This window comes from Neopelma chrysocephalum, unplaced genomic scaffold (genome assembly GCF_003984885.1).
Source record: "Neopelma chrysocephalum unplaced genomic scaffold, ASM398488v2 Primary Assembly neopelma1_44, whole genome shotgun sequence".
Taxonomy (NCBI): domain Eukaryota; kingdom Metazoa; phylum Chordata; class Aves; order Passeriformes; family Pipridae; genus Neopelma; species Neopelma chrysocephalum.
In genome coordinates this window covers 15,259,737-15,274,462 of record NW_020897703.1, presented here as the reverse complement: position 1 = coordinate 15,274,462, position 14,726 = coordinate 15,259,737, and the positions used below count along the sequence as shown (strand labels likewise).

Sequence of the window (14,726 nt, the reverse complement as noted above, 5' to 3'; positions counted from 1 at the left end):
ATATCAATGACAGAGCAAGACTACCTCATTAATCCATAGTATCACTTGGTTAGGATCTATGAGGGGTTTCAATTTTTTCTACGAAGGGATGGTAAAAACAGGATATATGTAATATTAAAAAGTAATTTTTCGTTTCATTTTACCATTATGGTTATGAAATTTCAAGTAGCGGAACATTGCTATTAAAGGGCTATTAATGAAAAAAAAATAAAACTCTGACCAAATAAAAACATTTTTCCAGAATCATTAGTAACCTGTTTCATATTCCAAGTTCTCTCCTCCAAGGAGAATCCTAGTCCATAGCAGAACAGGCAGCACAACAGTTATTCTATAATAACAGTCCATTGAGATATTCTTGCAGAGGGTTTTAATGTTTCAAAATTACTTTTTTAAAACATTTGGAAGAATTTATAATATTGTTATGTTCTTCCTTCAGCTGGCATTTAATTAAATGATTGTAGGCTATGCTAATGGAAAAATCCCTGTTTATTAGAATTTTAGCAGGAGCATTACTCTGAAAAGACTAAATGAGGATCCAGTATGTCTTTAATAAGTTTATCTGCTATTTGGAACCACAAAGTGCTCCTGAGAGTCTTGTGCCAGATCTATGTATATAGAAACACCCCCTTGTATCTGGATTTCCAAATTACTGCTGAAGTAAAAATCTCAAGAAAGCATCCAAAAAATTTAAATCCTTATGGGAGGGTAAACAACCAATTTATGATGAATACATGTACGTCCCTTGTTTGCATAGTCTGTAGATGCTAAATGTTCTGTTAAATAATGGCTTTGAAATGAGTAAAACTTCACTGGTTCAAAAACCAGAGATACAGAAAAACAGTGCACAACAGAGCTGTATGATAATGCAGGTGAATTTAAATCAAGAGTAATATTGACTAATATACCTAAGCTGCAGGTGCCAAGTCTATTTCTTAGTTATATATAAATGACTTGTTATCAGGAAGACTTTACAGCAACCTGCTGTGGAAATAGAATGGAAGATGAAGGTGGGGAAGTGGATGGCTAACAGCTGAGTAACACTCCTGCCACAGATTTGCAGTGCTTGAACCTAGAGCACCAGATCCAAGCATGTCCCATGCATCTGCTGTGTCTGAGAACACGCAGTGTCCAGCAGAGAGCAGGAAAACAGCATCTGCAGTGCAGTGACAGCAAGTCAAAAGCCTTTCATTAAAAGCAACATGCAGGAGACAGTGGAGGTGCCGTATTTATAAGCAAATAATGCATTAAATCACTGACCAGTTTGGACTGAAGGGACAGTTCTTTTTGTAGTGTAACTGAAATTGATAACTAGGAAGATTGGGTTGTAGAAATCCCCTGATGTCTCACAGTAAAACTGCTCTGTGCCCAGGGGCAAGTGCAAGCTGTCAGGGAAACCCACTGAGCTGAAAAATGTTAGCACTAAAGGCTTATAGTAGTTGACAAAAAGAGGTACAAGCTTGACAGAGACACCACCCCTTGCAACATCATAACAGTTCTCTTTTAAAGAGAAGGTTTAGTTTAAAATAATGTGGAAACCACGTAATGCACCCAATATGCAAAGTGTGAAATGGTGCCCATATGAAATAAGGATCTATTTAACAAGAAGATGCAGGAAATTTGACAGCTAATATCAGATGCTATTGTAATATTTCACAGTGGCTTATACAGAGTAGATTAACAGTTCTCAGCTGGAGAAACCTGTCGATGTTTTCATGTTACAGTGAAAGGATTACTTTTATCTAAGTCTTGGTTATCATTTTGGATACTTTAAATTCAGCAGAAGTGTCTGTTCTGGGATAGTCAAAAATGCCCTGGCAGCTTTTTGCACTGCAGGAGTTCAGCCTTTCATGTAGTTGGGTTTCCCTGAAGGAGAGCTGCAGTGGGTCCTCACTGAAAGCACCAACACTCAGCGCTGGCCTAACTCCAGCACTGGTCTTTTACTTGCTGTAGCTCAAGAAAAATTTACTTGCTGTTTTCCATCTCCATTTTATTCTTCTCCGATAGTAAATTGATGACTTCAAAATGACTTCCAGTTGTTTTTCAGACTTTCAAATACCTCTTTATTTAGGTGTTTTAAATTCCACCAGATTATCTTTCATTGGCTAGAGAGGTGTGAGCAAACTAGGACATTGCACATACCTACTATTGGCATTAAGGCAGCGAACTGAGTAGCTTAACTTTTACAGTTTTATAATGGCATATTGTTTGCTTCATAAATATCTGTTCTGTTGTTATAATGATATTCTACACTTAAAGGTGTTAATTTTCAAAGTATGATTTCTGGCCAGCTTCCCATACTCCTGTTTTGTAAAAGACAGAAAAAAAATTAGATCAGGAAACTTGGTTAGTCTCACAAGAACCTGATGAGTTTTAAAAGCAGTGAGGCTCATTTACATGCTTTCTGGTTACCAGAAGTATTGTTTACATAAAAATATTTGACAGGTGCATTTAAAGGAAAGTATAAAATTTCTATCGAGTGTTTTAACAGGTTTGTAGAAGATCTAGGAGATCTTTCTGTGTATTCACATCTTTTAGTTCCAAACATTTGGCAATTTCTAGAGCTTCTTTTTTATTAAAAAAAAAGTTCACTCATTCCCAAAATAAAATAATCTGTAACTGCTAATTTTCTTGAATATTCCATTTTGATTTTGTAAAATTTATGCTATATTTTGCTAAATGTATGCTATGTTTTGCTAGATCTCTTTCTTCAAACTCAGTAAAAAATGAGGCACAGAGCTGATTTCTTTTGGCTCAGTGGAAGGAATTTAGATAGCATACATTTTACAAACCTTTCCCTTTCCTTGTTGATCTATAATATAAGCCATAAAGATGATGTTTTGCCCTTCAGTGGCACTAATGCTCCATAGCCACTTGGCAGTTTAGTCAGTGAGTGTGACATGTTAAACAAATGTGGGTGGCAGAAGCCTTGATTCCAGAGGGCTTGTCTACAAGTTGAGAGCTGTGGGGTTTCTCTGCTGTCTGCCCTGTGTTATTCCAACTGATGGTGTCAGGAATAGGTTCTTTTTTCTATTCTTAGCCACATATTTTCATGACACAGGCACATGACAGCTTTCAGTAGTTACAACTGAAGGCTACAAATCTGCTGTAAATAAATACAACTTTCACAAACATGCATATGGTTTGAACTACATAAAAAAAAAATAGCCCATTCCTGTACAGCTGCTCTTCTGCTCTGTATGGGTGAAAGTACTGGAGTAAGCTGGGATCACAAGTATCTATGTGTTCATGTGCAGTTTTGGTCACAAAAGATATTAAGCTCTTAGAGAGCATCCAAAGGAGGGCAACGAAGATGGTGAAGAGCCTTGAGGAGAAGCTATATGCGGAGCGGCTGAGGGCACTTGGTCTGTTCAGCCTGGAAAAGAGGAGACTGAGGGGACACCTCATCGTAGTCTACAACTTTCTTGTGAGGGGAAAAGGAGACACTGATCTCTGCTCTGTGGTGACCAGTGACAGGACCCGAGGGAATGGCCTGAAGTTGTGTCAGGGGAGGTTTAGGTTGGATGTTAGAAAAAGGTTCTTCATCCAGAGGATGGCTGGGCACTGGAACAGGCTCCCCAGGGAAGTGGTCACAGCCTGACAGAGTTCAAGAAGCATTTGGACAACACTCTTGGGCACATGGTGTGACTGTTGAGGGTGGTCCTCTGCAGGGCCAAGGGTTGGGCTCAACGATCCTTGTGGATCCACCCCTTCAAACTCAGCATATTCTGTGATTACCCTTATGTGTAACTAAAATCTAACAGGTAACATCTTCAAAGCATTGTATGAATTAATGACTTTATAATGACTTTTATTAATTAATTAAAGAAATGTCACAAACAGGAAAGAAAGTACTACAATAATGAAAGTAGTTTTATTTATATCATTGCTACTTTTTTCTAACAGTTTTCAGTAGGTCAATCTGGCGTGTCTGTTTCAGAGCTGGCAGAGTCAGGTAACTGTCTCTTTTAAGAAACATTATTGGAGAAGGAGTTCCCTGGACAGCATTTCTGTAAGAATACTCAAGCAGAAGTGCAGAAGACTGCTGCCCAAGAGCATTAAGATTGCTTAGGAATAATCCATATTGTCAGGAATGCCTTGAAAAATACCCAAGAGGGACTAGAAATCTTGTATTTGTAGAACATGGATGTGTCAGCTATGAAAACAGAGTAGATTTTCTACTTGACTTCTTGCCCCGTTTGGACTACCTATGTGCTAACATAATTGCAGTTAGAAGGAAAATTCAGAACAGTGTCATAGTATTTACAGCTAAAGAAGGTAAAGAGCTAATTTGTAGTATGGCCATAGGACAATGCTAGTAGCTTACTTCTGATCCCATGGAATAAGGTAGGTGCTTTGCCATTTTTATTATTGTATAGTGAAATGGTCTCCATGTGTGAGTTTGTAGTTACTGAAATGACTAAGATGCCATACCCTTGCTTTCCCTTAGGACACTCAGAAAGGGAAACAGCCTGTAATTCACTTTTTCTTCAGTCTGCTTGAAGAAAATAGTTTCAAAGCAATACTTTGATATGACTGCTGAATGTATTTAATTGTGCTCCATAGTGCTGGGGACCAAATAATCCGACTGAGAAATGTTGGGAGTATACTGAACTAGGGTACGGTTCCCTCTTTTAGTCTTCTTTTTATTTCTTTTCTCCCTTTCCCCTGCCTTCCGTGCCCTCCTGACCTCCCTCAGCTTTGTGTTGGAGGTACTGGGAGTGCCCATTGATGAGTATGAAATAGGGTCTTGTAGCACCTCATAGCATTAAACATAGAGCGATAGAGGCCGGGAGCAGGTCCTGTCCCTCTTCAGTTAGTGACACTGCTCAAGCTGCATGTTTTTCTGTGGACTCCACGTGAACATTGCAGTGAAAACAAGTGCTGGTACTAAGAGGCAGTGGCACTGCATGTCCTTAAAAACAGTGGTGTCTGCTACATGCCTGCTGCATTCCCAAAGAGAGGCATGGGGACATGGTGCAGTTACTCTTCCTGGTATTGAAGAGTCAGGGCAATCGGGAGCTGTAGCTGCTGCTTTTCCAGAGTTGACTGTGTTAGTGGGAGCTCACAACACTTTCTGTAAGGCCCTGCCCAACACATGTTTCTTCAGTCCATTTGCAAACCAGGTGTTGCCACTCTAAAGGGTCTCAGTTTCAGTTTCTCTGCTGTGGCCCCTATAGCTGAAGACTACCACAGCTCAGCAGGACTGGCCCACGAAAGCTATCAGAAAGACAAATCCACCTCCCAAGATGCTGGGCAGGCAGGCTTCCTGGAGGAGCTGCTCCTTTTGACTGCCTGGATCTCTCTCCCTTCAGACAGCTCTGTATGAGAGCCACTAGATCTGCCAGGAGCTGTGGTACTAACATTGCACCTGGTGCATGGAGAAACTCCCCAGTTAAATGTTGTCTGTGATCTTTCCTTAAGGGTTTTGATATCACTTTCTCAAAGCCGTGCAGGTAGTTCAGCAAATGCCAGCAAGACTTCTTTTTTACTGACTTAGTGCCTTGCAGAGAAGAGTCGTGTCTCTGCAGGTCCTATTCTCTCATTAATCAGTCTGGAAGTCTAGTCCAGGCAGGTAGATCATTGCCTCTGCTTTGTCTGCCCCTTGGCATGTATCTGGGAATGTGATGTTACAGAAGCTTCACTGCTCCCTGATTTTTCAATAGTAATAGTTACTTTCTGACCAAATAACTGAGAGTTATTGACCTGGAGACCAGTTAGCCTGCATCGTTTGGGAGGCAGCGGACTGGAACTGAGTAGGAGGAGCTGCACCAGCTCATTTGAAGACTTTTCTGACCCTGTTTCAGTGTGAAGATAAAGCACCTTCATTAAAAACAAATAAAAACCTGGATCTGGAATTCTTGGCTCAGTGAAAGCTCTCAGTTGTGTTTGGCAGGTGCCTGTTGTCCTGGTGCAGTGGAAATTTATTTCTTGTTTCTTTGTAGCTGTTTTATCTCTTGTGAATGGTGCATTATTTTGCACTTGGTTATGCATATTTTTATATGCATAGGTTACTCAATGCATAAAATATACGGTGTAATTTGATTTGTACGTACATATGTCCTTTCAAAGTAACTTCAGTCACAGATGTTTATTAGGTTAAATTACTATAAACTGAGAAGTGTAGATATTGCCTAGCTTTCAATAATATTTTGCCTTTTGTTAATACAATGATTATTTTATTCAGTCTAAATGAAATACATAGCACTTATGTAGTAGGATCTTTGTATAACTTAACCATAATGCTGGGTGTAAGAAACATCCATCCATTTTTGTATATGAGTACTGAATATAACTGTATGCTTCATTGTTTTTTGGTTTTTGTTTCTTTTCTTTGCTTTTGCTGCTCTAGGATTTTGGCATCATGTGTACACATCACATTTTAGCAGTCACCCTGATTTCCTTCTCATATATAACCAATCTGACACGAGTGGGAACTTTGATCTTTTGTCTCCATGATGCGTCTGATATTGTTCTAGAGGTGAGATAATACGTATGTCATCCTGTCAGTAGGTAGAATCTTTTTGCTATGCAAAACAAGTATTTCCTAAGCCAGGAGTCCAGTTCAAGATGGTAATGGTGATTAATATAGCGTATTTGCTTAAATGTATTACCCTTGTAGCAATGCATGTTTCTGACTTAAGGCTGATTTATCCCTTGATAAGTTGCTTGTCCAGAGAAGAGAGTGGTAATGCGTTGCATGCCAGGGAGGGTTACACACAGATTTTAATTACGACATGGTAAAATCAAAAGCTCAAAGTTGCAAAATCTGGAAAGTGGTAACAGTGGGATAAAAGCACCTGGTTCTTGACCACTCTGACATGGGGTGAAGAGCAATAACCCTGTCTGCAAAAGAATCGAGGTGTCACAGTGTGTTTCTTCTGTGCTTGGCTGGACAGAGTGTGTTGGACAATTTGGTGGCTATTTGGGCATAGGCAGTGAGCTGACCTCTGATTTTCCAGGTTCTCGTGCCTCTGGATCCCAATGCCACAATTAAGCATTTGGATTTGGAGAAAAAGGGATGATTTAAATTTTTTTAAGTAAAAATGGTCTGTAACTTCCATAGTGGCAATTTAGAGATGATGTCATCTGTACCTGCATCAGTTATTAAACAGCTCTGGGTGATGCTGGGGTTGGGCTATCTGTGAACTCTGCATCAGGATCAAACCACAGGTAATAACTGTTTTGTCTGAAATTATTTTTTATTAAAGTATCTGCAAGGATCCCGTTATGTGAGAATATAGTCTCACTGTGTGAGTCACCTATTGCAAAATCTAAATCCTGCCATTCTGATTCAGTAGTAAATCCCAGCTGTAAAATCTGGTTTTATTTTTTAATCTTCTTTTCATCTAGAAGGCACATGACTGCCTGAGATAGAAAACAAAACAGAATGTGGATTTCTCCTGATAGAAATAATTGCATCTTTACAAGTTTATTTTTCTCTTTTAGCAACATGTGTAGCTAGCTGTGGCTTCACCTAAACTTTCTTCATTCCTCTTCTCTCACCACCAGAAGGACTTACTTGAAGATGTTCATTCCAGATCAGACCAGTGTCTGTGGAACTATAAAAACAGTGGAGAGCAGCCAGAATAGGCTAGCTAAAACCTTACCTTGAATACAGTGAGATACATATTTTTGCTCAATTCCTTTGCTTATTCACTGACAAAGAGGAATTGCTGGTATTCCCATGTGATTTGCAAACATTCATCAAACACCCTTCCTCGTGAGGCACATACTTCAGTGGTCTTTCTGGTCAATTCTTTCAGTCTGTTATGACTGGAAGTTCTGCTAGGGCAGTGGGGCACAGCCCTGGTGCCCTATGAGAGGAGATGGACTCTTACACACTGCTGATGGTACTGAGAGGAAAGTCAATGCAGAGGGAAAAAAATGATCAAACTGCAAAAGAATATCCTGCCATGATAGGTCAGTTGTATACCTGACCTGTTCTACCTATTACATATTTGTAAAAATGAAAAGCTATTTCTGGGGCCCACTAGACTCTTTCCACCTACCATTTCATAATGAAACATGTCCAGTGGAAAGCTGGGATGCAACATTTTTGCTATTCTCATTGCAGAAAGTAATGTGAATTGGTGGGAATCCTGGAGGTGAGGTTTTTTCCCACAGGTGTTAAAGCATTTGTAAGTATGGAAGAATCATAGTAGGATTTTCAGGAATTATAGGTGTTTTTTTAGGTCTGAGTGAAAGTTATCTTGGATATTCAAAGCAGTCTAGCCATGGCAGGTCATATCAAATGTAATTTGCTTGCCTAGGAAGCCATTACGTTAGCATAAACTGAAATCTAGGCCTCTGAGAAGCAACTTTCAGAATCCCAGCTAGTTGCTTATGAGGTCTTGGGTATATTTGCACTGCAGTACAGCTTTGTGGGTTGAAACCTCTGTGACCTAACATATTGAAGGATATAAAATCCCACCTATTTGGGGACCTTGAGACTTTTTAACTTCGATTAATGGACACTGTGATAGTTTAATGCTAGTCTATGCATGTGAAAAGTTGCCCATGTGTGTAGTCACAGTTCAACCTGATTCCTTTCTGTCAGGTCCCAACTACCTCCTAATATACTTTTATAAAAGAGCAGGGAATGGAAACTTCAGACTAAGGCAATAGCTGTGCTGTAAAACACATGGATTTAAACAGACAGACTAGCAAGAGTATATGGAAGAGCTGTGTTACTCAATTGTAGTTATGGTTTTTAAGCTCTGAAAATTGTGTTGTATTGTCTTAGATGGCAAAATTCCATCCAACAACAACATATTCTTTCCCTTTTTTTTAATAGTCTTTTTTAATCTATAATTTATAGATTTGTTACTTGAGAACTGATGACCAAACAGCTGTACTGTTTTTGAGAACTTCAAGTTGCTATAGCAATATCAGCTCCATGCACTATGAAAACAGTTTTTTACACTGCTGCCATGGAAATACATGCAGAATTCCTATGTGAACTTCGAATCATCCGAAAATCAAGGAAATTAGTAACGCTTCTGCTTTGCATGTGGGCACCAAAACATTCTCTTTTCCTTAAACCAGGCTGTGAGTAAAAAACTGCTAGGAAACTAGCACCAGGGCTGATTCAGAAGGGTTATGTTTTCTATGGAGCACTGGTGGCTTTCCTCATGTTTTTTGAGCTTCTTAACTTGGTTTCTGTTAGTGAGGAATATTCTTTATATTCAGGTTTTTAGTGGAAACATTGCAGAACTTGGGTAACATCCAAAAGTGCAGGTTGGTTTTGGTATCCAGATTGTTTGATTCTCTAGTTTGAATTCTGCATTCAGAATAGTATTCTCTATGCATAGTTGTGGTAATTTTGTTCCCTCTTAGTCCTCCGGAAAGTCTACACAAGTATCTTCTCAATATGGGAGCTGAATACGGGTCCCCTCAGAGAGGGCTTTGAAAGGGTTCCCAGTGACTTCAGTGGACACAAAATCAGACTCTACATGTACTTCATTGTGCAGTGACTCTCTAGATACATTTGACAGAAAGTATAAAGAAAGACTGTCCCTGCCTTGAAACAGATGTTATTTAAAAATAATTAACTGCTTACGCACATGAACAGTGTGGAAGCATCAGAGATGTCTTAAAACAAGCTTGCTTGTATGTACCATTTTCTTCAGGGAGAAGAGGCTAAAGAAACTTCAGGGAGGATCAGTGTTTTTAGTGAGGAGTAATTAGTTCTTCACTGGGGAAGACTCAGAAGCCTGCATTAAGACAAATGAGAGAAGCATATAAAAATAGGCATAAGGCAACAAGTTGGAAAGGAAAAGTTGGAAAGAGAGGGAAGGAGAGCCTTTGAAAAAGACTTGAAGAGGAGTGTTATAATCTTTGAGGTGGGAACTGTTCTGTGTAGGCCAGAAAGAAAGAAGAGATGCTTTGGGAGAAAGTAGGGTATGGGGTGTAGTAGAGGAACTGAGACCGCTGGAAGGTCAGAGAGCATGGGGCAGAGGGAAGATAGATGGACTTTGAAAATGCAAGTAGAGCATACTGGTGAGGTGAGAGACAGGTAGGTAAAGAGGCTGGGGACAAGGATAGCATAAACGCAGTGGGGCTCAATAAAAGGTTTAGAAGAGTTTTGTGAATCTGAAATTGTAGGATCTCAAAAAGGAAATTGAATGGGGATAAAGAAATTAGATACTTATTCTGGTTTTATGCAGTCTGATTTGTTTTTTCTTCAAAGACGTTTTCCAACTGCTTAGTAGAGAGGAGTTGCAAGATCTCTATGAGGTGGGCACAATGAAAATGTTAGTGATTTCATAAAAATTTGATTTCTTCTCTTACAGCTTATATACGAGAAAACTCAGTTGTCCTCACAGAAGTAAAAAGAATTTCTTTCTTTTTCAGGCTGCCAAAATGGCAAATTACTGCAAGTGTCAAAAGCTGAGTGACCTTCTGTTCCTTACATTTGCCATTGTCTTCATAGTCAGTAGGCTTGGCATATATCCCTTATGGTGAGTAAGCACATCATTGTCCTCAAATGCTAAGCATCAAATAAGCTTGGCAATAACTATGCTGTAATTGAACATGATTCATTGACATTACTCTGTTTTCCAAAGCACCAAGGAGAGTTTCAGACATAACCAGGTGCTCAAATAGCCTATTTGCTAGAATGCCATTGTGTTTACTGTGTGCTAGACAAGAGACATAGAGGGCTTCTGCTGGTTTTAAGGTAGAAGTGAGTTGGAGACAACATAGCTTCAGGTTAGCAGTTGGTCGGCTGTCTTGACAAGAAGTTAGAGGAAAATTAAAATATTAGTCACCACAAACACTGACCAAAGGCTAAGCTTGAAACTGGGATATTCTCAATAGCTTTCAGTGCACACTTTATGAATGTGTTCAGCTTAAAGAAAATTACAGTGAGATAAGTGAAGTCTAGCCTGCTGAAATTGGTGTAAGGATGTTATTGCAATGCAGATCGCAATACCGCAGGCTACTTCTTTTCCACCCTTCATTTGAATTAGGGTTCCTGGGACAGCTGTGTAATACATATATCTGTAAGGCAGTTATACAGGTGTTACTGTAATCTTACTTCTTCCCAGCTGCTTGCATGTGCACATACTGTCTTCTAGGTGCACACACAAGCATGCACACAAATGGAACACAGATGTTTGATTCTTTAGCTAGGGTTTTTAGCATCCAAAAGGCAGCTGGCTAATAAGAAAATACACTGATGTACTTCACTGTAGAAACTCATTCAAGTTTCTCTGTAAACCTGTGCACTATATATGAGGAGGGCTGAGAGAAGGCATTGGCATTGCTCTTTTCTATTCTGGATCCTTCCTTTCTCTTGTATGAACAGAACTAACACAAATCTCTGTATTCCTCTGTATCTTATGAAAGTAAGAGGTGTCTGTCATTGCATCAGAAAATAACAGTGACAATTTTGTTCTTGGGAAGCACCACAGACACCAGAAATTTTACTCTTTGCAGAGTGTGTTTAGAGAGATTACCATCAAGCTCCTTGCTTAAGCATGCAGAGGATTTATGGATGCCACCTATTCACTGTGAGGGTAGCTGAGGACTGGCACAAGTTGACCAGAGAGATGGTGGAGTCTCCATTCTTGGAAATACTCCAAAGCCATGGTCCTGGGCAGCCTACTCCAGGTGACCCTGGTTGGGGTCACCAGGGATGGTTGGACAGGATGATGTCTAGAGGTCCCTTCCAAACTCAGCAATTCTGTGATTCTGAGCTGTCTTATGTGTTTAGCTGTGATTCTAGCATTTAAACCTCACTCTGTATTATTTGAAATGGCAAAGAAAGAACTATTGATTTGAAATTTTTTGTTATTCAAACACAAAATTTACCAAATCACTGCTATGTACTTGCTTTGATGAATAATCAACAAAGAGCAGATTAATCTTTTCCAGAATGATTTTGAAAGAGGTCATTAGAGTCTTCACAAATTTAACTAGAAGGAGTTGCCCAGTATTTTTTTCATTTTAGACATCTGAAAATCCACAAGGTCCAAATTTTCCATCCTTTACATTCTTACTATGGTAGTAAAATTTTGCAAAGTCCACACTTTCAACCTGAAGTGTTTTAAATAACACTGTTTATAACTGGAACTGCAGCTCAAAAACTGGAGGTTTATGCTGTCTGGAGTGATTTCTGTGAAGTATTGCAGCCAAGTGTCACACTGTGCAGGAAACCATTGCTAGGACTATGCAAATGATAAATTAAACATTGACATGTCTAGTGGGAATCAGGCATCATAGAACTGAAGTCTGTCTCTAATACACACTTCAAGCTGTCTGACTGGCAGAGTCCCAGAAGAGATTACCAGCACAGCAATAAGTTATCTAGCAAGAGTCAAAACTTGAGCCCTGCTTTACAGCTGTGGCATTTTGTGCTGGTGTTCAGGATGTGCCCATCCATTCCTGTATATGTTAGTGACAGCAGCACTTCCATGCCACCTTAAATTGAACCTTGTCTGAATCCTCCTCTGTAGCAGCTGGCCCAGTGTGCTGAAAGCAGGGTAAAAAGAAGCAAGTAGGTCTGGGGAAGAGGGAAAGGGAAGAGGGCTTCTGTTACTGAATGTTGGGCTAAGGAGGGCAGTAAGTTACAGCCGTGGGTGAGGTTTGCCACTGGGGTGGAAAAGATCAGCATTGATTCTTGAAGACAGTGAAGGCAGAGGGATTGTTTATTTAAGGGGAATGCAGCAGCTGACAGTGCCACAGTGTCAAAGGGTGAAGTAGTTACACTGGTGATCCTCCCTCTTTCCTCTCCCTTGTCCTAGTTTAACCCCAGCTGCTACAGAGCCCGGTGCAGCTGCTCACTTATTTTCCTCGGTGGGGTGGGGAAGAGAATCAGGAGGGTAAAAGTGAGAGAACTCATGAGCTGAGATAAAAACAGTTCAACAGGTAAAGCAAAAGTGGTGCACACAAGCAAAGCCAAACAAGGCATTCATCCACCACTTCCCATGGGCAGGCAGGTGTTCGGGCATCTCCAGGACAGCAGGGCTCCATGTGTAATGGTGACTTCAGAATACAAACACCGTCACTCCAAACATGCCCCCCTTCCTCTCCCAGTTTTATATGCTGAGCATGACACCATGTGGTGTGGGATATCCCTGCTGGGTGCAGCTGTCCCAGCTGCGTCCCCTCCCAAGTCCTTGTGCACCCCCAGCCTCCTCACTGGAGGGGCAATGTGAGGAGCAGAAAAGGCCTTGACTCTGTGTAAGCCCTGCTCAGCAATAACGAAAACATCCCGGAATTATCAACCCTGCTTTCAGCACAAATCGAGAACATAGCGCTGTACTAGCTACCGTGAAGAAAACTAAGTCTATCCCAGCCCAATCCAGCACTTCTCTTAATCAATGAAAAATACATTTATTTATTTGAAAATGATCATGGTTCAATGTGGTTGGTCTTTGATTTTTAAGACCATTTTATTTCCAAACTAAGGCCTTGATGTATGTATTCCTAATGGTTACCCCTACATACATACACCCAGAGGCAGTTTCATAGTTCTCAGCTGTACTGTAGGCGATGTATGTGGGAGTCAGAGTTAGCAGGGATGAAGCATGGGATGTATGAGCTTGTCTCTCCCAAATCCTTTTTCTCTATGAAACAGCAATTCTAAATCTTCACGCTCATTAGCTTGCATGCCAGCAAAGATGAGTCACTGGAGTGGCCAGGAGCAGGCCAGGAAGCATAGTTTTGCTCTCCTTTGCTGAAAATTCAAAATAGCAAAATTTGGTGCCTGATTAATATTATATAAATATGCAAATTTTTCTATCATGAAAGCTGAGAGGTATAAAATCAGTTTGCATGTAATGTAAAAGGAAAACTGTAATTTATAAGAAAACTTCCCCCATGCAGGAAGGTGAACACCCAAGACATGCTTCGAGAGACGTCACTTCCGAATCACTGGCATGCTGTTGTGCCCCGGCTCTGCACAAGTGCCATTTAATTTTGCATAAAGGTGCTAATAAAGAATTCAGAATGTATCAAATGCTGTTGTTTGAAGGTTGTTTAACAGCAGGGCTAAGACAAAAGAAACTGGCAATTAGGTATATATTTAGCAGTCTTTCTGCAGGCATCTGGAGTTCATTTCAGCAATAATTCAAAAACCCCAGGATACTTTCTCCCTCCTGCTGCTAAGTGAATGTAGGAGTAAAGCTGCTATTTTCACTGACAAGACATTTTACTTGTGAAATTCTCCCACTTGCACATAATCACTGTTCTAGCAAATTACAACATAAAACAAAACTCTCCGTGAGTCAGGGGGAACATGATGCCTTCTCAGGTGATACAGGAATATAGGGAGAATGAAAGCAATCTCAAACAAAAAAAATTGTAGAAATTATGTGGACCTTTGGCTAGTCTAATCAGGCTGGGCAAAGCAGTTACCTCAAGACTTTTTTTTATTTAAATAAGCATTGCAATTCCTCTTCCCCAGGCCTCCAATGCTTGGTTTTGCTGTAGCTAGATAGAAAGAGTCTTTTCTCCGTTGACAAAGGAACGGATTGCTTTTTGCTTTATTTTGTTTAGCTTTCAATGTCCAGGAAGGGAAACTCCATGGGGTCATTCTATTTATTAATCATTTTTTGAGGTGTGGAGAAGACTAACAGGCATCTTCCATCCCAGGAGATGTGAGTGAAGAAGGTGATGCACTGCATTTTCTAGTCTTCCTTTGCTCAGTACTAACTCCAGAGTTCTTGTTGTGAGAACCATGGAACTTCTCAAGTTTGGGCTGTACAGGAGACTCAAGACCA

General features: G+C 40.2%; 1 protein-coding gene across 2 annotated transcripts in view; it reads left to right on the top strand.

The window, feature by feature from the left end:
• The window catches only part of CERS6 (ceramide synthase 6), a 114,966-nt gene that overhangs the window by 84,001 nt on the left and 16,239 nt on the right, over positions 1 to 14,726 (top strand). For both annotated transcript variants that reach the window (XM_027678672.1, XM_027678671.1), the window contains exons 7-8: positions 6,350 to 6,478; positions 10,354 to 10,460. In XM_027678672.1, coding sequence (XP_027534473.1) covers positions 6,350 to 6,478; positions 10,354 to 10,460 — 236 coding nt within the window. The remainder of the gene's footprint in view (positions 1 to 6,349; positions 6,479 to 10,353; positions 10,461 to 14,726) is intronic.